This window comes from Hetaerina americana, unplaced genomic scaffold (assembly GCF_022747635.1).
Source record: "Hetaerina americana unplaced genomic scaffold, ioHetAmer1.1.p SCAF_9, whole genome shotgun sequence".
NCBI lineage: Eukaryota > Metazoa > Arthropoda > Insecta > Odonata > Calopterygidae > Hetaerina > Hetaerina americana.
In genome coordinates this window covers 37,647,348-37,672,431 of record NW_027287538.1, presented here as the reverse complement: position 1 = coordinate 37,672,431, position 25,084 = coordinate 37,647,348, and the positions used below count along the sequence as shown (strand labels likewise).

General features: G+C 38.6%; 1 protein-coding gene across 2 annotated transcripts in view; it reads right to left on the bottom strand.

Moving 5' to 3' along the window:
- LOC139698703 (nephrin-like) overlaps nucleotides 1-25,084 on the bottom strand; it is a 574,051-nt gene that overhangs the window by 459,223 nt on the left and 89,744 nt on the right. For both annotated transcript variants that reach the window (XM_071597581.1, XM_071597582.1), the window contains exon 4: nucleotides 22,124-22,327. In XM_071597581.1, coding sequence (XP_071453682.1) covers nucleotides 22,124-22,327 — 204 coding nt within the window. The remainder of the gene's footprint in view (nucleotides 1-22,123; nucleotides 22,328-25,084) is intronic.

Sequence of the window (25,084 nt, the reverse complement as noted above, 5' to 3'; positions counted from 1 at the left end):
TAACATTACTGAAATAAGTCACATTTAAGTTTCAAATGACATGCAGAATGAGAAAATGGGGAAAATGGAGGAAAATATAATGAAATGAGGATCTTAGCAATAAGGAGAAACAGCAATGCCTTATCAAAAGGCAGCTCATCTCGGCTTATCCTTTCTGAACGTTAAAAAAAAAGAAACTTTTGCATCCTTGAAACAGGAGAGTTCAATTTCGCAATATCTTCCGGTTTCGGGTATGGAAAAACTCCCTCTGGTAGAGGGGACTCAACGAATTGCCCTGAACAACCACACTCACACGGATACCCACCGACTGAGGCGGCTGACTGGCCGCCCTTAACCCTTTCTCAGTTGCCCCGTACCTAAATTCCTCGCTCCCTCCCCCCCACCCGTCACCCTTTAAAAGGGCGGGCCCGCTCCAATTACGAATTCCCTTTGACACTTTAGCGGCGCCACGCAGAGGGATTTCACTCGCCGCCTCAAATTCTCCCAATTATACGCCCCCTCAGTGTACAGACATGAGAGCCAGTTTTCCATTTCGGTGCTACGAAATCCCCCCTCCCAACCAAACCCACATTTCCCCTCCCCAAAACCATTCCCTCATCCACTTTCCCCTCACAAGGCCAAACCAAACTCTTAATTGTATTCACAAAGGATGATCCACAAAACGCGTCCCCTATGAATGCATAAAAGGTTTCACACCCTCGATCCGCTCCTTTCCCCTCTTGACATGGTAAGTGCGTCGCACGGTGTTACCATCGCGAGCAAATGGCGCGGCTCTTCCAATGGGACCTCGCCGGCGAATTCGTACGTGGGCTTCGGCTAACGGTGCGGAGGAGTAGAGGGGTATTCGTCGCGTACACTTCCCTAGTCTTCCCCCACCCCCCCTTACCAATGCCAGACAACCCCGCATTCGCGATGCCGTCACCATGAGTGACGTCGGCGCGCGCCAACTTCTCGCGAGAAGGGAATTGCACTAGTGATGCGTCGAGCCATTACACCCCCGCCTCTCCATCCCTCCATTCTCCCACGCGACAAGATCCCGGAACACGTGTAATCGTCCGCTGAAATATGACGGTCGACTTGTGAAAAAAATGAACACGTCATGATGTATCACGCCTCGACGAATAAATGCTCTTCGATCGGAACAATTTTTTGTGATTTTCATTCAATTCCGGTGCGTTTAGAGTGGTGGGTGGTTGAAGGACGTGACAAGGAATGCTAGGCATTCAGAGAAATTACGAAGGTTGTTATTTATACTTTGAGCCTTGACAACACTAAGAGCTTTAGGCGCCATCTGACGTTTTCATCTAAAAGTTTGACCCTTTTCTCGCTAACTTTCCTCAGAACGTTTTTTTTTTCGTTTGATCATAAGTTGTGTTGTTTACAGCGACTGGAAAATTTTATTTCACCGAAAAAATGGAGTTAACTCGTGAACACTTGCCTGTGATAATTTTTACGACTTTCGACGCGGATTATCAAGACAGGGCTGCACCGATTAACTTACTTCCACTTTTGGCGATAAAGCCCCATCCTTTGCAACTGTTAAACGTTGGTATAACGAATTTCACCATGGCCGCCGTTCGCTCAGCGACGAAAGTCGAGAAGGTCGTCAAAAATCAATTGTTGTTCCAAAAAACATTGATCTTGTACAACAACTAGTTAAGGAAGATCGTCGTGTGACTTATCGTGAGATTGAGGCATATGTGTTATAATTCCCCAGAGGAAAGTAGGCTTTCAGTTGGGCATGAAGGACATTATAGAGTTAAGAGCTACAGGATAAAATAACTTTTGGAAACAAGAGGCTGGAGAAAGTCTAAGACTATATTTAATCATAGCATGGTACCATCAACAAAATACATTTAATCGGTAAAATTATAATTGGTTGGTACATACTACGAGTAGTTCTTGTATTTCACATTAGTTTATCATATGATGGTCTTATTTCATAGTTTCTCACTATGCCATCATCGTGTGTTCATAGAGAAATAGTTAAAAATTACATTTCCCTTAGCAAAATCTCAGCTGTAACAAATATTACTTCGGCCTACATGAAAGTGATCATCATAACCTACAACCAATGAAAGTGATCACAAGTAGTGAGTTCATCTTCCCTAATTCCATTTGACTAGCGCAGAATTAATCGTGGGGAGCGGAGTCAATAATTACAAGTACATATTAGCATTAGCGGAAGTACATATGTATATCTCCTCGATTACTTCCGAAAGAAAATATACTGGGATTTATGAAAAATTCTTCTACTGTTTTTTTGTCGCTGGAACACAAGTTTATTTCATTGTTTAAAAAATATCTTAATTACGAGAAATTGAGGTGCAAGAGAATCCGAGCAAAAATTGGGTAACTCATGTTTTATGTTTATTTATTTATTTATTTTATTTATTCAGTATAAGTCCGAAAACAGCACATTTTGGCCTTTACATCGAACTATTAACAACGATAACAATGGTCACATTTACAAACACCCAAGCCCTAGATGGAGCGAAACTCACCCAGGCGGGAATCGAACCCGCGACCCTTGGAATGGCAGACGAGGACGTTACCCCGCCGCCACCGGGGCCGGCACTTATGGACTTTAGTTGAACAATTTTTTAATTAAATCTTAGAGGTTATGAAAAACGGGCGTGGTAGTCCAATAAGTAGTGCGGTGCGATTCCCAACCTCTACTGCCTCTCTTTTAAAATATTAGGGAAGTGGCAGTTCAGTGGGTTGAGCGCTAACCTACTGACCAGAGGGCTGGATTCGATTCCGTGAAACACCTCTGGGCACCCTAAGCTTCACCATAACTGAATTATTTTTCGGATATGAGTCTTCCTGGGAAACCAACAGGGAGCAGATTAGTGAATCCTACAAATTGTGGCAAGGCATGGCAACGAAAATTAGGTTAACTCCATCCTAACCTAACCCCACTTCATCTAACAAACGTTTGGGTTGAAGACTGCAACGGTGGTGGTTTCTTAAAAAAATGAGGCTTCTTTTTTCGATTTAGACTAGAATCGAATTATTATATAGCCTTGTTCATCGCCCATTCAACCTTTATTATCAATATTATGTAATGTCCAACTAACTTATATGCGATTGTTAAATTTAAAATATGTAATAAATAAACTCCGGAAGAGAAAAATGGGAGAAACCCAATTAATAAAAAGATAAATGTGTCTGGAGATCAAAAATTTACTCCAAAGGTTTAACGCATTTCTTATATCACCTTAATTTTAGCCGAAGCTATAAAGTTTTGGGTCCTACAAAAAGGAAATATAGTTCCACCACTGGTGTCCTAGCATGAGAGTTATGGTGTCATTAATACGCCATGAACTCGGCTTCCAAAGTATTTCAATGTTTTATTGGGTTTGAGAACTATTCCTACGGTCTTGCTTCATAATTTGTGATCACACACCTGTTATGGAGGCCATATAGTCTCAAGTAAGTGGCAGAAAAAAGGAACTTCTCAGATCTAATGGAAATGAAATGAACTTTTCACAGTAATACGGCGAATGCTCTTCAGTTTACGTCCAGCTCAGGCCCACCTATTTCAGATAAAGCAAGGTTTGCCAGTGGAAAAAGTATCGAAAATATTCTAACAGGTTTTATTTCGACTTACGATGAAGGGTCAGCATGGTTTGTGAGGGTATCTTTGCAAAACGTTAAAGGGCCTTAAATAACATCTTCCAAGGACGAAGAATACCAAAAGGGACGTTTTAAACTGCTACAGAAATCTCCGGCAAATAACTACCCATCAATAACTATAAAAACGTGTAAATTCAAACAATAAATTTAGTATGCCAAAAACTCTTTACACAACGACCTAGAAATATTAATTTCTGATTTGATTTCTCTCCGAAGGGTCTTTTCCTGATATAATCCCCTATGAATGGCATTTGGTTGACATTTTTAATATAAACTCAGCTGTAGTTGGTAAGTCAGCCGCATACTGAAGGGGGAGAAAGCTTGGGCAGATCTTAGGAAAGAGATGGGGAACCCAAATTTTATAGGGAGAAATGACCACAAATTTAAGGTAAAATGCCGGGCACGGAGAACAAATAAAAAAATGTATTTCCTAAATAAAACAATTGTTGATTGGAACACCTTACCTGGAAAAATTTTCGAGCCCTTTCCTAACAGAGTGTATACTTTTAAGAAAACATGTAAAGAATATATGTAATAATTTGATTTATGTGTGGTGCATTGTATTATATGTCATAGCTTAATATTTTTTTAATTTATCTTTTTTTATTGCAGATTTATGGATGTAAATGAGATGGGGATTTGCTTGTTTTGTTAAAGAGATTTCTGTTTTGAAGTCTGATTTTATCTATTATATTTTGTGATTTTTTGGGACTTGAGTGCCACCTGACTCTGTCTTACAGCACATGTGTATTTTAATAATAAAGTAAACAGGGTCATTAATGGTTGAGCCATGGGATTCACCCCGTAAGATTAAGAATTGCAATCTAGGTTTCCAAAGGAGACGCCACAGAAAAGGAAAATACCTTTACCAAATATTGAAGTTTGTTGGTTCTCTTGGATTGGGAGCCGTTGTATTAGACAATCTAAAACGTAATGGTAATTTTATACGCGTTCGATCGTGTTCACCAGTGAGCCCTCCATGTGTTGGGGATAGATACCGCAAAATTCAATACCGATGGAAAGCAAAAAATAAAGAACAAAGACCACAGCCCGAGCAGCATGGAAAGAATCGAAAAATATTTTACCAATCCCACGATTTCATTTCCCCGTGGATGGAAAAAGTCCCCGCGATCGGGGCGCCAATCTCCCGCCCGCGGTGCGGCACCGACGCATCATCTCGCGTTAATCGCAACCTTACGTGATCTCCAGTCTCTCCACGAACCCTCATGCGCTCCATCCCAGCCCCAGCCCCCACCCCAGTTCCAGGACGCCGCGTGGGAGTGAGCCGAAACCTCCCGTGTGCCCTCTTCCTCCTCATTTCCCCCGACCCAACCCACAATTTTTGTCGCCTGGCAAAAGGGAGAAAGAGAGAAAGCACAAACACACACGAACCCACACGCACAGACACAAGGAGAGAATCACGCCCATAAATGCGTTCGCGCTTCGCGGAGAAATACCTATGGAACGAAAAAAAATAGAGTTGTGGCAGAAAAGGAAAAAAAGTATGTGTGTCAGGAAAAAGGGAGAATAGGATAAAAATAAAATCCCCTCCCACTTTTCACTGCGGAGTCTGAGGATGGTGTGGTGAACAGTTGGGTGAGTGCGGAGGGGGATGGGGAGAAGAAACGCAATGGTAGTAAACGACAAAGGGCCGTTGTAACAAAAGAATGACGCAGGCTAAAATGACGAGTGACGCTTAAAACTCCAGGTGTGCACCTCCGTCTGACATGCCTCGTCGTCAAGGGAAATGTGGAAACAATATGGCCCCCGTGAAGTACTGGGCGTTCTCTTCGTTACAATTTTTTTCTTCCCGAGTGTTGTGGTAAATTACCCTTGGTTCTTTAGGACTCAAAGCCGCGACTGAGTGAAATAACAAAAGGTCATGACGGTGGACCATTTAGTCCACTTTAAAAGGTACAGATAATAATCTCAACAGTTACTTAGGAGCGGATGAATGTTGCACGGCAAAGGAGAAAATTATAAATATTTTACATGATAATTACTTTGAGAAGAGGCTATTGAAATACTCAAATGGTTTCAATAAGAAAGGATAAAGCTTTAAGTTTACGGAAACATCATACGAGGGTGGTCTGAAAAGTTCCCGACCAAACAAAGACACATGACATTTTTTCTGAGGTCAGAAAATTTTCGTACCACCCTCGTATATCATACTTTGTATTACTTGGCTTACCTTAGTTTTCGAGTTATTTCATAAGAATATTATGTATCTTAATTCTGGCGCGAAAGCGTTGCCTTAATTGACTATTATAATCATGGTAAGAAGAATAATATTCAAAGATAAATGCTAGATTGCATGAAATTTTTCACAAAATATGGTCAAGTATAAATTAACTACTCTAGTAAAACTAGAGAAAAATTTAGGTCTGCTTTAATTCTGATTGAATGTATTTCCTTGAAAAATTAAAGATCTGATCAATTATTCGGTAAAGAAAACAATTTAGAAAAGATTACAGTGAATACTAGCAGGTTGTTTTCACTTAACCACACGTTTAAGATATGATAGCATTAAGATAATTCAAAAAGAAAAGTGGTTGCAAACTTAAGTCTTTCAATTCAATATTAACAAACAGCTGTCCTTCGGCTTAAGTTAAGAATCTCTTTAGAATGAAAATGTCCGCATTAATATTTTACCTGCTAAACATGGTTGAATTTCAATATCAGTTGAATATTTATATCAATCGTAGTGAAAAATGTTTCAAAAATCATTAATAAAAAATTAATAAACATAAAAAAAATAATATAAACAAAATTCCGTATCATAATCTGCACTCACCGTAAAGACATTATAATTTCAATCATGATTTAAACTTGAGATGTAATTTGGCAAAACGGTTTTTTCATTATGAAGAGGAGTTCTCATCAGTGATTTACTGCGAGTGTGAATTTTCGACGAAAGTTCGGAAATTAGAAATGAAGAATTACGATGGGGGCCACAATTATTGGAATGAAAACATAACATCACAAATTAACTGTCGTACCTACGCATTTATGTATAACGCCTTGAAATCTCACAGAATCTATTCAACTTAATCTCACTCAGAGATGCTAACTAGATGTGTCATCTCAAATGAATCAATAATTTAAGATATTTAACAAATACGTATTCTAAGTGTTTTATTTGATTTTATTTATCAGATATAAGACCTAAACCTTCTGGAGACAAATTAAACAGTTTATGGCGTCACTTGGTGGAAATTCTTCATATTCAAATTAAATTTAAAACACTTAGCTTTTCCACATAAAATTTTATGTGGAAAAGCGAAGTGTTTTAAATTTAATTGCTTCTGGAGACCTTTATTTTTTATTATTATTTGGTCGATTTGGTAGTAATATTTGGCTTAATCATAACTCCCTAAAATCATGACAAATAAACTACAAGTAAAATCCGATAAATATCACTCGACAGAAAAATCCTCAAAAGCATGAATATTTACTCGATACCGATGCTGAAATTATTTATAGCATATGACTCAGTATTCATATGTATTGGATCATCTAAATTGGTGCATATTTTGTAACCTACTCATAAAGATTACGGAGGATGGCGGGATTAATTTACCTGAGCTATTTCGAGGCCATAGTCTTATCATGTAGTGACATGGGGAGCATCTTCCCCTCCTTTGCACAGATAAAAGAGTTTGTGGTGAGTGCAAAACGACTCCGAAGTTCCAAGGTGGCCAGCGCGGACGTGTTGAGGCGCCATGGGAGCTACAAAGTCAACGTAAGGAAGGTGAGAATTCACGAAGAAGGATGATAGCCGAGCGGACGGAGGGAGGAGGAGATAAAAAATAAGACTCAAGTAAGACGCGGAGACCGACGGAATGCGAGATTTCGAAGGGAAGGAAAGTGAGACGCGGGCAAGGCCTCCTTTCTGCCGGCTTCGGGGTTGGAGGAACCCGGGTGATGGGCCCCCTCCTCCCTACCCACATTCTGCTACAAGAGCCAACGCACTTGAATCCCAAGCGCTTTATCACTTATTCATTGCCCTCTTCCCCTCGCCAACCCTCTCGCAAAACATTTCGCATTCCCTCTGCGGCACCCACTGGCCCGCTTACGGGCCTCCCATTCGCAGTTCCTTACACACACCCAATTTTGAGGCCGCCAAAAAGAAATACGCTCATATATGAGGAAGGGATGCTACTACCCACATAAAAATTGGCAATAGGTAATATAACCCCGATATCCTAGCGCGCAATAGTATTAACAAAAATTAGTCCATTACTCAATTTAGAGCATGCGGGTGAAATTACGATAGTATCGTAATTAAAAAGCGAAAGAGTGCGCTTGCATAAGTATTTCTTCATTTATGATAACTTTTACAAGGATTAAAATGAGCTGAATTTATTCATTCCATGTTAAATTATTAAAAAACATAATTACAATAATTGTATGATTGAATAAGGTTATACGATAGAGTTTCGAAACAGAGCTTTTTCAAAAATTGATTTTATACCAGTTAGCATACGATTTAAAATTTAATGATACATAAAAATGATACTAAAGTATTAATATAACAGCATGTGTAAGGAAATCAATATATTTAGACAATAGAGAACGTATTTGCATCTTTTCGATATCCGTAGTTAAAGACCTAGAAACAAAATATTTTGAGTCCTGCAAATACTGGAATATGGTAAACTGTGAGGGACATTTAAGACTTTGATGGAATCCTAGAAACAGACTTTAACTTTTGCTTTATAAATTTAGCACGCCAATATAAACCATGCCGTCACCCTTGGCATTCGGAAATTTAAAACTTGTCCTTCAATTATGGCTTCGGTATCTACTGATACATGGGTTTTCCTGGAGCTGTAGCTATCTAACTCCCCCTCTAGCATCTCATGATCAATCACTCGAGCATACCTATACGCTACCGTGTCTACCGCTCCCACCCTTTGCCTCTCGCCTCAATACCCCCCACCATCCCACCCTCGAGAACTGCGACTGAAATCCCCTCACTCTCTCTCCTGATTTTCCCCTGCTAATCCATAATGCCGAATGGTATCTGTTGATCCGATCTCCGATCTATTTGGAACGACTCCCTTCGATATTCCATTCGAATGGTCCTTCCCTCCCTCAATCTTTGTGCTGCTCTCGAGTGCGGCTTTATGCCACGCATCTTTCTGCCTTCCCAAACCCTGGAATACATCTCTCAGGGTTAAGCATAATACCGCGGGAAGAAATTTCGGCGCAAGCTTCCCTCTCAAGTGCCGGCCACACTCTCTAGGGAAATCAGTAAACTCGTTAATGCACTGGAGAACATTATTCAATGCAGAGTGAAATTTATTCTTCGGATCATTTTTGAATTCATTACATTTCTATTTAAACCGAATTTCCACTCCCATGTATTTCACCGGAAAATAGTTTGGTCATCTAGGTCTAGAAAAACCTTCTAGAAAAGAGGGGTCTCATTAGGTCAGATTGAAAATAATCATTAGCTTAATTTGAGTAGTAACAGATGAATAGAATCAAATTAATCAAATGAATTTCCCCATCAATTGAGTTACCCAAATGAGAATAAACTTCTCTTCATCTCTCAGATAAGAATCATAAAAGTTATTTTATTGATTTGAAACTTAGGTGGCAATAAATTAACTAGATATTATAATAGTACCAATTGTTAAAATGGATTTCTCCTTTGTTTTCGTTCAATATTTTAAACAATAAAGTTGACAACTTTCTCATGCAACTGATTGTACATACCTTTTACTTAAAGCAAATTTGTAACCCAAGTATTTTTTTGCTATCATAAGTTTGTGTAATGCTTAGAATAACTCCTATAAGTAATCTGCCGGTTTAGATAGGTTTTAGATGGACACAATTCATTACCAAATAAATATCCTTTCTCTCCTAAAAAACAAAACCCAACATGTTTAGGATACTGTCACTAAATTTTCATTGATTAAATATCCGAGAAACACAGATGGTGGAGAGTGAGACTAATTGCGTCTTATTCTAGCAGTAGGATATGAGCATTTTAATTAGGAATTTAGTGCATAAAGCGAGAAAATACGAATTTAAATAGAATTTCTATATGGAATTTACAAATAAACACACATGGAGGAGAGTGAAATTGATTAGGTCTTATTCCAGCAGTAGAACATGAGCATTAAAATTGGGAATTGAATACAAAAAGCGAGAAAATATGAATTTAAATAGAATTTCTGTATAAAATTAATAAATTTATTTTCCATAGCACATAATTCTTCGAGAGATATCCAGCAAATCATCTTAAAAACTTGCAATTCCTTACTATGGAATTCGGTTAGTATCCTAATTGCGTGCAAAATCACTAATAATTATGATTTGCTTGTTTGGCCACCTTTGATTGGTTAACGATCAAAAGCAAATGAGTTAACCAACTGAGATTTGTCATTAATGATGGCTGTGATTGGCCTAATTAATTGTCAACATGGATTCTTTTTCCAATAAATCGACCGTGCTAGTTTTTGATCAAAACTAATATCCCGAGGCGATTCCAGCTCAAAACCTTTCTGCAAACCTTAACGTCCATTTCGATGAACGTAATTGGAAAAGAAGCTTCGACTCTGTTTCCTGATTCCACAGTCCAGATGGAAGATTGTCAGTCGGATTAGGATTGATAACGAAACGCGGAAGAGTAGGCTGTTGTTCAAACGTCAATGCGGTTTCAACGAAGCATGGGAATGCCATTACGACTCAGCGGGGCCTGGATCGTGGAATTTGCGGCAATTTAAAAGTGCAGTCATTTCTCCTTCCAGTTGATTAACGCGTTGAATCGAAATCTCACCATCTCTGTCCGCTTGTGTCCCACAAGACTGGGTTATTTCTATCATTCTCGCACACGACTGGGATTGAAATGGATGATAACCAATGCCAGAATTCATGTGAAAATATAACCCTAGGTACGCAAATTACTTCCTCGCTCTCTCTTCACTAGATAACCGTTGATGTCAAAGTAGATGTACCGATCCTGCCTCCTCACTAGCTCCTTAAATGCTCACCGAGGTCCACGGACTATAATATAGAAGTTAATAAACTAAAATCCACAAAAAGTTAAAAAATTCATAGTGATAAAATTAATAATTTCCCTCCACGGCAAATAGGAATTCAGTTTAAGTAGTAATTAATAAATTATAATTGTAAGCATTACGCACCAGAATTTACAAACATTTTCATATTCTCAATTACGTTTAACATAAGGCATCTAAAATTATTTTTCAAACCAGCATATGTACTCTTTGAATAATTACGTTATTCTATGGGCTCTCATAATCGTTATCAAGAATTAAATTTTCACTGAACTTTAGCATAAATATGACTGAACTATTAAATTATAATAATTTAGTAAATTTCTTTGTTCTATTTAAATTTCTGCCTATATAGGCACCTAATAATGCGAATGCCTATTTTTCAATTAGACATTTTGATCACTTTCAAACCGTGAGAAATACCAACTTTTGAACAAATACGATTCAATGAAATTTCTATCGGATTTACTGATTACTGCAGCTAACTTAAACGACCTGTGAAATGCCTATCTGGCAAACTACTTGTGTTTAACTTTCCAATGCAATAACAACCGGAGATACGCATCTTGTGTATTCTCAGTAACAAAATTAATAACTAAGATTTGAGTAAGAGCAATATCTCAGCTTAAATGTTAAATTAAGAGATATCAAAATTAATAAGAATATCGGAGTATTCAACTCTTTATAAAATAGAAATCTTAGTAATGCGCAAAAATGGTACGTATTCCAATTGTGATTCAAATATAACTTATTCAGCCAAAGGTGTGAATGGAAAATACTTGATACTCTAAAGGCGAACGGCAAAGGCCGAGTTCATGTGAAGTAAAAAAAAGAAGTCAACAGGTTCGTTGCCTTCTTTTTTACTCACGTTTGAGGCTGATGCTCTCAAAAATGCATAAATTAAAAGGCCACGCACGGTGTCCATTATTTATTCATCTGCTTTACATCGAATATTAGGGAAATAATGACTCTTGGCGCGTCGCTTGATGAGTCCGCAGGAGCGACATAACGAATTCAGTGAATCTCACTTCGTTTTCGTTCATTGAAACGCGCAACCGTACGTTATTTTGTTTCTGGACATTTCCGAGAGACCCTGACATTTCCCCGCGCCATTCGTTTCAGTCAAAGGAACTCACCGTCACGGGCGGTTCGCATCTACTCACAAATTTTGACAAAATTCATGAGTGGTGGTGCCCCAGAGGAATAGAATCGAAAGAAATGTGGGAGCGCATGGATCAGCGCCAGACAAATTATACGTGCAAACTACGAATGAGGACTGAATGAAGCAGTCAGCTCAATCAGTGAGTGATGACTCCAACCTCCGTGTATTCCGGAAATGACCCCAGGGGACGGTAGTACAACATCAACAGCACATGGGATTTCCTAATATTTTCCGTTCCACAACATTCTCCATACAGGAGTAACTACCCAGTTGATATAGGCTGTAGCATATATCAATAAGCCGGGATTGGAATTAGTACCTACCACATTTTAAAATGTATTGACAGCTCAGTGAATTAGTATTGTACTAACGGTACAAAACAGAGAACGCAAATAAAGAGTTCTTCTAAAACTTTGTGTTCTCTTCACTTTTCATTTACTCTGATGTATTGTGTATGATTCGACAACCAATAGTTTTTTTTTTCTTTTTTCGTTGTTAGGGGCATTTGGATTTGATTGGTGAGAGAATAAAAATATTAATTACAGTTAAACTTTCGCTAAGTGATTCTATCCATCTACTGATATTAAAAGTAAAACATCAGTACGTAAGCAAATAAAGCATTATTAGTTACTCAAAAATAACTTGTTAAAATAATCCAAGATCGGATAAAATAAAGCCAAGCATAAAATTCACGCATTTCTAGAGTTACAACGCTTCATTTAATTTAAAGTAATATTACTGTACTATGGGAGTGCTTCATTAAATTTAAATTAATATTACTGTACTATGGAAGACTATCAAAGCTCGCCTTTTTCGTAAAGATCAGGGCTTATAAATACATTAAAAGAATAAATATTGTCCATACGCTAACATTTTCCTCTCGAGTCAAAATCTGAATGTTTCAGGAAAAAAATACACCAAATTACCACAGAACATCTAAAGGCAATCTAATCACGTTAATTGTCAAAGTTGGAGCAAAAAACCTATTTATTTATGGCAGGGTCTTCCCCCTTCACTCGTTTATTCTTTGGAACCGCTGTCTTTTGTTTCCCCTCCGAATCGATAGAGAAAAAGGAGACTTTGTGAGAGTTATAACGAAAGGAAAGAAGCCAACCGCTTCAAATGGAAACTTTTCGCTTCCCGGGATTCGAATGGCAATTTAACCCTCCCCGCACTCTCCTCACTAGGCCTCGGAACAGCGGGCAAATGGCAAATGAAGCGAAAACTGCGGCCCTTGCACGCTCCGCGGCCATTAAGCCAATTAAAGGAAGTAAGAAGGGGCGTCTCCTCCATAGGAACAATGGAGTCGTCTTTAGGGTGGAAACGAGATGGGGCGGGTTAGCAAGAAGGTGAAAGTTGGGAGGATGGGGACTTGGGAGTCGGGAAGGATGCGAAGGAAGCGTTGGTGAGACAGACGGCGTGATAATGGAAGGAGACAGACCTTGGTGCACTCACAGAGAACACCCAGCTCATGAAATTCATTCATGACTCATCGGATGAGAACGATCAGTAAGTGGAGTACGGGAACGGGAAGACATAAACGGCGTGAACCCTCATCACTAGGATCACTCAATGAAGAACATTAATGCTTCGCACTGGTTTATATTTTAGAAACAAAAATTAAACATTATCTTCTCATCCTCACGTTGTGATTGGAAGCGTCATCTCAGAAAATGTGCCTTCCAAGAACTTTCTAAATCAGTGTGGCAAATATATTATCAAGTACCATTTAAATGATTACGAAAATGTTTTTGCATGGTTGATGATTTCGTTAAAACTGAATTAAGAAGCTACGAGGCGAAAAATATAAACATAAAGACACCGAAAAGGTCATGATTTTCATTATTTTAAGTGAAACCTTGTCGCTTATTTAAGAAGCATAAGAAATTTGTCCCATATTAATCCGTTGAAGTATTCCCCTTGATTTAAAAAAAACAATATATCATTAAGAATTATTTGAATTTTATCTCTGACTGACTTCTTCCGTAACACAAATGTGCGCATAAGGCGGTTTTTGGGAAAAATTTAAAATCTCTAGTTTTATTATTTTTATTCATAAATTCTCTGACAGGGGAGTAAATATGTAGCTCGCGTGATAATGAATTTTCAGTCACCTACAAAGCAGCTATAAATTATAGCAATACATTCCTAAAATAATCCATATCCCTCAATCCACGTAATCAGACACGTAGCCGATCAAATATATTCAATCAGCTAGAGTCTGAATCAATTTATAAATTCTTCACACAGCAAAAATTGATTGGGAGGTTTTACATTGTGTTAAATAATTTTTGAAGCTATTTAACCATGCAGTATTTTCCGAATGAAAGCGAAAAACAGTTCACTCTTCCATATATTTCGCTGCTTATCTAGGAAGATCACTTTTATTCCTTTATTAAAAATCTTATAATCCCAAAAGGGGCGTTATAAAACCCCGAATATCCGGGTCAAACCCAGTGTGGTGGTAGCTACGCCTGTGTGCTCAGCACAAAAGCAGTCACCCATAGAAAGAGGCCTGGTTACATTCCTAGCGTTGACAGGCATTTTATGAGATTTCCTACGCTCGTGTTTGCAAAAGGCCCTGAGAATGCACCAGTACAGTGCATCTCGCTGTGTTTGGGAGGGAACATGGAGTGTGTGTGACCGGTATTCCCTTCCCAGCTTCCATGGCTCCAAGGATGTGTACGTATGCTCGGAGAAGATTAGGCTACTTCCATCACTCAGTTTCGCCACGACCTATCCTTGCGTTACCCCACCATTCACAATGGATAAGAACCATCAATTTTTATTCCCCCTACCAAGAGGTATTCACAAGTGCATTTGTAATGGAAATTTTCTGTGACCTCACAATGAAACCACGGAAAAAACGAGGGATAGAAAATAAAATTTACCATAAAATCGTATACTATTTCTTATCATTAATAACAGAACATAAAATGGGAAGGCGTAAATAATTCGGCATACAAATTGCGCTTTGTCAAGTTTTAAACAATTAGGCAATTATTTGCTTAAAATATTGCTTGGAATGAAACCGCTTTCATTGTTCCTATTTAATAATCGTGAATAATTGCTTTCTGTCTCTCATTGCTAAAAAATAATTTTTTCATTACTATCAAGGGATTTCTATCAAGAGTAGGCTAAATTTTGAGGTGAAATTAAAAATATCCACAAAATCATTATTTTTTCAAAGTAGTTTATTTAGCTAAGTGAATATTAATAATTGGATCGGTACGTGATATCTATTTACACGATTCTATTAATCAAGATATGCAACAATTTGTCCAGACACAACTGAACCTTTAATTCCAATATCAAAAGAAATATTTTAAAATAGATAAGGATTTAACATGTAGACGGTTTACGAAGGTCATCCTTAAATTGATTTTTACCGAGAAAAATTTTTATATAATAAAGGCAGATGAAAGCTTTTAAGATTAAAGAATGTTTTTGCGAATCGGAGAAGGTTTCAGGTAATCGAAGATATCACAAAGGTTTAAGAGCAATTGAAGTTTAAAAAGGGGTTCGAATAATTTATTTTAATGAAGAAAAAAATTACAAATATTTCCTATTGACAGCTTTTAAAAAATCAAAATAATCATATTATAAAAGAATAAAAAGATCTCATGCAAACATAAGAAAGAGAATTGAAATTTTAAAAATTTCCAGTTCGCAATTTCTTTTTCCCTTCCAAACAAATATAACCTCTCCGTAGAACCCATTCTTACGCTTTTAACTTTCAACGGAGGTTTGCTCCCAGAGAAGCTACATTTCAAATGAGGATGCAACGGCTTACAAAGTAAGGATAAAGTAGAAACTTGAGGAAACAGGGGAAGAAAAAAAGGGGGGGGAAGTGAATGCGGGAGGGGGAAGCAAGTAAATAAAGACGAAGTGCGACGGAGCGAAGGTTCCGTTTGAGTGAAATTGAAACCATTAATCCCTCACCCTCCCTCTCTCATTCGGCGGAGATGAGAAAGAAATAAGAAAATGGACGAAGAGAAGGGAAGAGAGGAAAGGGTGGGATGGTGAGTTGGATAGAACAAACCGAGTGAGAAGCGGGAATAATTTAGGCAACTTCTCGTTCGGCTCACCATTTGCTGTAAAGGAGAGCAGCATCAAAGGGCCAAAGGTAGCATTTCCCCTTTGGTGAGGCCTAACCTTAACCACTCCGCCCCTCACTGACTGGTACACAGGCGTGCAAATCCCCTTGCACTGCGGTCCGCCGCTGCTGAGGCAAGGGAATAGGTGCTAGCGAATCCGCCTCCGGCACTAGCTTCCACCTAGCTTCGTGGGGTCTGTGGAAGACCAGTGATACCACTGAACTCATCGCAACTGGAAGCGCGGCTGGCCAACGTCGATATTTATCCTTGTCTAAGGTTCCCTTGACTTGCAACGGAGGGCCTGCATGATGAAAGCGATCTAACAACCAACGAATTTAACACCCACGAAATTTTGATATTGCTTACTTAGATACCCATGTACGCCCTCGTGCACGAGAATTAGAGGACATTTGAATGCTACGAAAATGACTGAAAGCCACTGCTTATTCAATAAGCAATGCACTTCAAGCGTCATTATTATTATTTGTCGTCTACCGTTTAGGTAGGTTTTTGTATTGACGCAAAATGAAACCCCTTATATTTATTAGCATTTCCAAAGGACAATGTGATCTGACTCTAAGAAACCCTTCTTCAATTCCACATCATATTTGCAATTAAACCACAAGTTTGAAAAAAATAATTCATAGAATGACCTTAATGTATTGAAATCGTATATTGGAGACATTTAATTCTCTATGATTCTTCAATGTCGCTGAAAATGAGTTATCGATTTCATTTTCGAGTTGTAGGTGATATCTATTCTCATAACCTACCTACCAAACTACCGCAGGAGACAATTATGCCATGAAAACTTTCTAACAATGCGCAAGACCGTTTTATATTTTTCGTAATCAATTAAAACTTTATAATACCTTTTTAAAATGTGAGTGAAAAAATAACTTATGCAAGTAAAAGAATTTTATTCATTCATGTCTTTGTTGATAAAAAACTAAGCACATGGATATGTAACCGCAATAACCAGCCTCCTAACATCAAGGAATTTTTAATGGAACAAAGTTTCTCTTTCCCTGGAATGAATTTATGTTCACTTTCCAGCGAAAAACGCTAAATCATATGGACAGTGTTTCAGGCATTCTGTTCCTTTAAGCATAATGAAATTTCAAGCACATGAGGACGACACAAATCAAAATATTAAAACAATTATCTTTAAGCAAATTCAATCTGAACTAAAGTTTTAAGGCTTTATGTGTCGGAAAAATTCAACGTGTCACTATTTACTATCGTCATTGAAGATTTATCTCCCACATAAATATACATAAAGAAATTTTGAGGTTAGGCAGGGATTGTAGGATATAAAGAGTGCCTTCACCTTTCCCTTTGGGGAAAGGGATTAGGTGCGATTACTAAATATTGAAAGTACGAGTATCAGAGACCTAATTGCTGCTGGAAATTTTCCATTTATAATGAACACTATAGCAAAACACACCAGCTTTAACTTTTTATTTTGTAAAAGTTATTTGAAATATGACGCTAAAAAGTAGAAAATTAGCCCAAAAAACAATAACAACTTTATTTTTGTACCTATTCGATCAAATGATGCCGTTTGCCGTGATGTCATTTGCGAATAACTCGGCATTCCGGTCATAATCCTCGAACTTGAGTCACTTTTGCACAATAAAACTATTTTAAGACCCCCTCAGTAGGTTTCTGAAATTTTCATCGGGTTCTGAAAATGTCTCGTCAAACAATTTTTACGCGAAAACCCAAATTTGTTCAATCTTAAACCCTTTTAAATTTGCGAGAAAACGAAATGCATCAAATGTCGCGGCATTAACGAGACGATTGTGCGGAACACAAGTGAGTCGAATGAGACCTTGGTGTATGAGCTCTCTTGTTTGGAAAGCAGGGGGTGGGGAAACGAAGAACGGGGTACGGAAAGAAGAAGAACAAGCTGGGAGGCAAGAGGGAGGATACAGGAGAGATGGGATGGGGCACAGCAGGGGTCATAGTGCTGAGATGCTTTATGGGGTGGCCTCAAGATGGCGACTGCTTTGGGAGGCAGGAAGTGCCGACGAGAACCAGTTTATCGCGAAGGAAATGGCGGTCTATGTTTTGGGAGAGTGGTGAGAATCGCGGCAGATAATGTGGAGGAAACGCAGCGGGAAGAGAGGAGCGTGCGAACCGGGATGGTCGCGGGGAATTGCGGAAGTGGAACCTTTGGTGTTTTCCGTGTGGCGCCGTCCAGAGTCATTACACCTGCCGGCCGACGAAACCGCTCCCCCTCCCCGGGAAATCCACTTTGGTCGCCGTGCATGGTGCTATGTGGTCGCTATCCGAGCTCTACAGTCTTCTCACCTCGCACTACCCCCTCTCCCACTCCCCCCTTGGGCTGTGTGTGGCAGGAGAGACGCCGGATTCACGAGGAAGGACTCCACGCAACGGAATGGAAAAAAAATTCTCCGGTGGGTGACATTAAATGCCAACTTGCCATCACAGGACCATACCTCCGGGAAGTTGGGAGCGAACAAGACGATTTGGATGTTAGTTCCTTTGGCCATTTGCATGGGACTTCGACGGCTTCCGAATCCGTAGAAAGGATGACAAGAGGGCAGCTTCATGGGCAAGCGCTCCACTCTATGCAGGTTTGATTGGCCATTTCTCGCTTTCACAAATCCAACTGAACCGGCGCGGTGGGAAGATAAACCTTTCATTCACTGGCGCAAAGCGAGAATGCTCCAATTTGGTCGAGGGCGTGGAAGTTATAATGTCACCTTGTTTACATCAAAGGGAATTAACTGCGCCCAGTGACATCAGGCTACAGACCACAGAGCACAATTCACGGAGTACTTCCTCTATCTCCCATATGAAAGTTGATGCAGATTAGATGCATATTTCATTAGCCTGCCGAGAAACATTTACAAAGAAAAATCTACTATACCCATTTAATCAAAAAGGTTCAGCTCATCATTTGAAAAGTCTTTTACAAAATTAATGCAATGCACTGCAGAGCGTAAAATATTTTCCTCTTAATATTCACAACACCTAGCATGTTAAATTCAAGCGAGAAAACAAAATATATTGGATTCTTTAAATCGGATTTCGCTTGCTTACGTTCACCATAGTGTAATACCTACCCAGTAAATCCTTTCGAATGTCAACAGTAAGCAATGGCTCATTGCCCGTGTGATTACAGCAGTGAGTGTGCTGGACTCGTGTAAATTCGAGGCGTGTGTACACCACAGTACCGTTTTACTTAATTTCTTTCGGTAGCAATTGGAATTAGGGTGGGTTCCGCAGAAGCTAAATGACTAGATTGGGCAACGGCTGAAAGGGCATTCGAGTGGATAATGAAGGGCGCCATCATTCCGCAGGACAACGGCAAGTGCGATGCATTCGAATGTCAGTTATTGCCGTACCGGCAGCATGTGTCGATTGGGTGCCTTTCACGGAGGCCGTGTCGATTGCGTCAACCTAATCAGCAAAACGGCTATCACTACCACCTAACACTTCGGAAAATTTTCATGCGCTATTCAAATAATTTTCCTATCGATCCAAATTAAAACATTTCTCATTCTAGTATGAAAATATATTAGTCTTACGAATTATCATAGGTATATTACTTCGATATGGAAACGTATAATCAGAATTAGGCATAAGGAGAGAATATAATTTTATCACCCTCTCGGGTATGCTGAGAGCATTTAAACGTATTCCAGCGAATTCCAAATTACGAAGGGTGTTCAATAAAGAGAGATATTTTCTTAGTCTTGTAATTTAATGACCAACAATTAATTATACATTAAATTGTTAACTTAATGAATATGTTCCAACAGTGTAATTTATTAAACGACAGTAATGCACGACCGGCAGCCGTTGCAAGTTGAAACATGTTCAGCTCACCTACGCTAGCTTCTGATAATAAAAAATACTGTCTATTAAGGCGTTTCTCCACAATTTGGTACAGGAAAAATGCCACATGGGGCTATTTATGTACCTCAAGGAAAATAAGTAACACAATTCACATTGATATTTGCGTGATCGTGATTTCGAGGGACATATCGCACAAAAACACGTCTCATTGCATTATTTCTACTAACAGCGTCTAAGTGGCTCTGTTTATGATATTTCACCCAGTGTTCTTAATGTTACTGAGATCATCTCTCGCAATGGGTGTAGCAGTACTGTTTATTTTCGTTAGACCGGTGACTGAGGCATTGGGACTTCGCTTTCGAATTGATTGCCTCCCCCATTTGAATCAACTTATTGCTGGGCCACAGGGGAAAATATACTATAATCCTCCTATGGCTTCACATACGTCTCATCTGACGATTCTTTCAAGCGAAAGCAAAATTTCAAGGCAAAGTATTGTTCTTCGATGTATCGTCGATCAATGCGGTAGACTAATTGAATATGTTTTTAATTGAAATGGCTAACATGGTTGCAATACTGAGGTCAAATTAAGAAAAAAAATGGTATTACAAATATTGCGCATTAACCTACCAATATAAAAGAAATTAGATGAATAAAAATTGGGTTCGTTATTTACAGAACAACTACCGTGGAAAATGAGAGAATGCCTGTAATCACGGGAGTGCGGTAGGTAATTTATTTTTAATTTTAAAGAGAGGCATGTGCTATTACCGCACCTTTGATGGGTAAAAAATTGTATTATAATCGTGTCTTCATTATTCAGCTGATAAATAAATTGCCGGCAAAACTGATAAATAAAGTCATCAACTACGTTTTTGCAAATGCTCTTTTGGCATACTAAAAATTGATTGGAGTAATATTTTAGCTGCAGAAAGAATTCCAGCCTTCACGATTTTTTAGCTGACTTGTTCTTTTAGTGAATTACGAGTTTTTTAATTTCCTCACGCACACGGTCAGCTGAAATTTGGAGATTTAAAGACTGAGGACAGAGTTTCATCCCATATTACACACAAATTTGGATCAGGAATTAAATCCCTGAGGCAAAATTTGGTGTCCGGCCCTGGCCTAAAAATATGTCCTCGGGCTTTAATCTCCCGTGAATTTCCTTTATATTTCCCTTAAATTTCCTTCAAATTCCAGTTTTTGTGGGCATGGGAAAACTAAAAGAAAAATAATTGAGGAATATGTCGATCTAAAGATACTGTCACGTTAATTACCGCAAAATTCATCATTCAATATTAAATGGAATTCTACAGAGATTATACTAGAGCAAGTATGCGCGCTTGTCAAATAGTGTTCCTATATTTTCAGAGCATATGTACACAGACACATATAAATATATATATTAAAATATAATTATATATATATATATTAATAGGCTGACACAATATAACACAAATAGAATAGAAAAGCAACATTTAAAAGGACACTCACGCGGTAAATTGTTCGAGCTTTCGGCCCTCTCAGAGGCCTTCTGAGTCTCTCTTGAAGAAGGCCTCTGAGAGGGCCGAAAGCTTGAACAATTTACCGTGTGAGTGTCTTTTTAAATGTTGCTTTTCTATTCTATTTGTGTTACATTGTGTCAGTCCATTATTGTGCCGCTCGTGTGAGTTTTTCCGTACAATCGTTATATATATATATATATATATATTAATAGGCTGACACAATATAACACAAATAGAATAGAAAAGCAACATTTAAAAGGACACATATATATATATATATATATATATATATATATATATATATATATAAGGACATATATATATATAGCATAATTCTATGCTTATGGTGAATGAATAAATTGAATTGAATTATATATATATATATATGTTTGTCTGACCTGAAAGAGGCCTAAGAGAAGGCCGAAGCTCAAGCAATCTAAAATGTGTGTCGTTTTACGTGTTATCTACTTTATTCTGTGATCTATTGTGCCGCCCAAATGTTAACACCACCATGTTTCTTGGCCAGAACATGGTGGTGTTACCTTTTCTATGTTTTTCTACAATTTATTGGCCAACTCCAACGACTTTCGTACAACACACACATATGCATAAGGCCTTCTTCAGCCTAAGCTTTCGGTCTCAGAGAAGGTCGAAAGCTTAAACTTCCTGAAATGTCAGTATCATTTTACGTGTTCTCTATTTGTATGTTATATTGCTCTCGTGAATTCTTGAACACCATCGATATAATTTTATATGCAATTGTCATTAAATATATTCACACTCACATATTTACATACATGTAAACTATTTATATAATATATAAATAGTTTGTAGGAACATAGATAGGAGCACACTCACGGTTCATGTCGAGGGTGACGGCACTGGAGATAGGAGCCACAAGGTTGTTGTTGCTCGCCTGGCAAGTGTACACAGTGTTGAGGTGCCTCCGTTCGAGCCGCTCCAGCCGGAGAACGTTCCTCACCCTCTTGTCAGAGATGGTCTCAAAGGAGTCGTCCAACAAGGCATTCTCCTGCCACCACGTGACTCTCGGAGTCGGTCTCCCTGCGGGAATAAATTGAGAGCAAAACACATTTATTGCTTGAAATTGTTACAAGTACAGGAAAATAATCAATGATAATTAGGGACGAAGATAAAAATACGAACTACCAAAGGGCACAGAAATACCAAAGGATCATTTTGACCACACTTCGAATAAGCTTTAGATATTCAATTCAATAGCAAAGGACCATTTTCTCACTAAATGCTCACTACTTAGTAAATACTTGGTCCACAAAACGGCAGTTTCATTACCTTCAAGGCTATGCTGAAGTCTCTCAACTATATATACTTAAGAGTATTTTCGGGGATGAATTTCACCCAACTAACTGATGTTTTTGAAAATTATGAAGAATTATCGTTTGCTAAATGAAAAAGAAAAACTTTGTTCCAATCCACCACTTTATTTCCTCAGGTACCTCAGGATGACGCCGTATCGTCGAAACTAGTCGTACCTGAAATAAAGTGGTGGATTGGAACAAAGTTTTTCTTTTTCATTTATTAAAAAGAACTTCCACAAAGTTGAGGCTGAAACTATTGAGAGAATTATCGTTTGCTCCTGTTTTCCCATGAAATTCTATGACATTAAAAATGAACGGTCAAACATAACCAGGGGATTCAAAGCGCGCCCTCGAGTACAAATGCCATCGGAACCAATACGTCTAATATTTGTAGGTCGTGTGGTTTCCGTAGATGCAGTAGCATATGTTTCCCACGGCAACTTAAATCCAACCACTCTGTATATTCTAAGGGGTACGCTGAGGTACGTAGTTATAATGTTACAAAGTTTTATAAAGAATGAGAAAATAAATATGTGAAACCTACCCAAAGTGCAGCAAAATTATATGCTGAAGATTACTTCTTTCATCTGAATAAAATTTAAGCCGCAAAATACTTCCAAAACCACCTTGAAATGCTAAAACAGGAGCAGTAAACTGAATTTGAAAATGCCGTCGCAAAAAACATATTTCTTAACGTTTTCAGTAGGCAATAGGATATTATCGGTCGAACACTTTATTTGTCTAGCCATTTGAAAATGAAGTGCATTCAATAGTTATAATCATCAAAGAACAAAATAGTGTGGATAAGAAAAACGACAAAGTATTATATTTTAAATTTAATTTTAAAAATTGAAATTGTATCTATTTACACAATAACCTGATGGTTAATTACTAAGCGGCCTATGAAATTTTCCACCATCAAATTAAGGGATTTCATTTAGGAGCTGAAAGCAAGATGAGTGGTGGTATGTAAACATTACATGCCAATTTTGAAGAGGGCAGTACTTTAAGTCATTTATTAGTCATTCATAAAAAATCACCATTGTAAAACGCCACTTTTTTTTACCTCTCCAAAAAAAATATTCTTTTCTATTTCAAACAATCAACTTTTCGTTTTCTCATAGATATGTTCATAAGGCTAATTCTAGGGTAAGTCTAGAGCTAGAGCCTCATCGGTGTAGAAAGAAACATCGGGTGTACTGTTCTTTAGATGTAACGTGCAAGGTAACCCTGTTAAATAGTTCCTGAGTGCTTGCAATTGAATGGCATGATTTTTGGTGCACAAGTTTCAATAGTAACGATCCTAAATATTCCTAATAGGTTCCCAAATGGAATACTTCTAACAATTTTGGCCAGATGAATTTTCTTAGGATGAAGGTAACGTTTTCTTTGTACGAAAGGGGTTATCTCTTCAAAAAAGCGTGCCGAGTAGAAGGCCTTCGCCATGGGGCATGCATGCACAAATAGTGAGGTTTCGCAAGAATGAAAATGACTCGGCGTCTCAAAAACGGCAGAAGATAAATGAAGGTGTGATTTTTTATAAGGACAAGATTTTGCTTTCGAAGCACAAGCGGTGAATGCGAAATCTCTCAAGAAGGAAAAAAATATATCGAAATGTTCCAAGGAGTTGGAGATTTGAATAGTGAACTGACAAGTCACCTGAATAATTCAACTGTTTTTTTAATGCCAAGGGACCTTCAAAATGATGACTTTTATTCTATTTGGAATCTTTGACTGATTAAATATCAAAAGTTGTCCGGGCTCCAGTCGAAAAGAAATTCTTGACAAATCAATCAATATATTCTACTATAAAGTTTAATTTATATCAAAATTATTGCGCTATTATATGTAAGCTGGTAATTCTAAGGCTACACTTTCGTTTCACAAAGATGTGAGTACCAAAAGTTCTAGCTGACTCAATAAGGAACTCAACCTCGATGAGTTAGGATCCAACATCTACGAGTCCCAGTTCTATGGAAATGTGTAAGTTTTAAGACTCCCTCCAATGCCATTCATTTCTGCAAAATTTCCCCCTCCTTAAGATAGGGTACGTCGAGAGCCTCGTGTGAATCCCATGGCAAAGTGGAACCCGACCTCCCTCCCCTCCAGGTCTCTGATAACAAAGAGCCACCGCGCCTTTTCGGGAATACCCTCAGGGAGCCGCTCGTCCCCACCCCCTTATTTTGGTTGTTTTTCTCGCTGAAGGATGAAGAAATAGTTAACGATGACGAGGGATTTGGGGGAACCGCACAACTGAGAGATTTCTTGGCTCGGACAAGACTAATGGGGGGATGGCAGGACGACAGCGAAACCCGGGGCAGGAGACTGGACCCGCTTGAGCTCCTCGATGGGTGGAAAGGTAGCTCTACTTGGTCGGGGGATGGCGGCATGGCGCAAAATAAGGGCGGGAGATGTGGAGTGGGGAGCGGGACAAACTCCGAGGTGGAGGCTGGAAGATAGAGGAGGGATGACGGGGGCATGC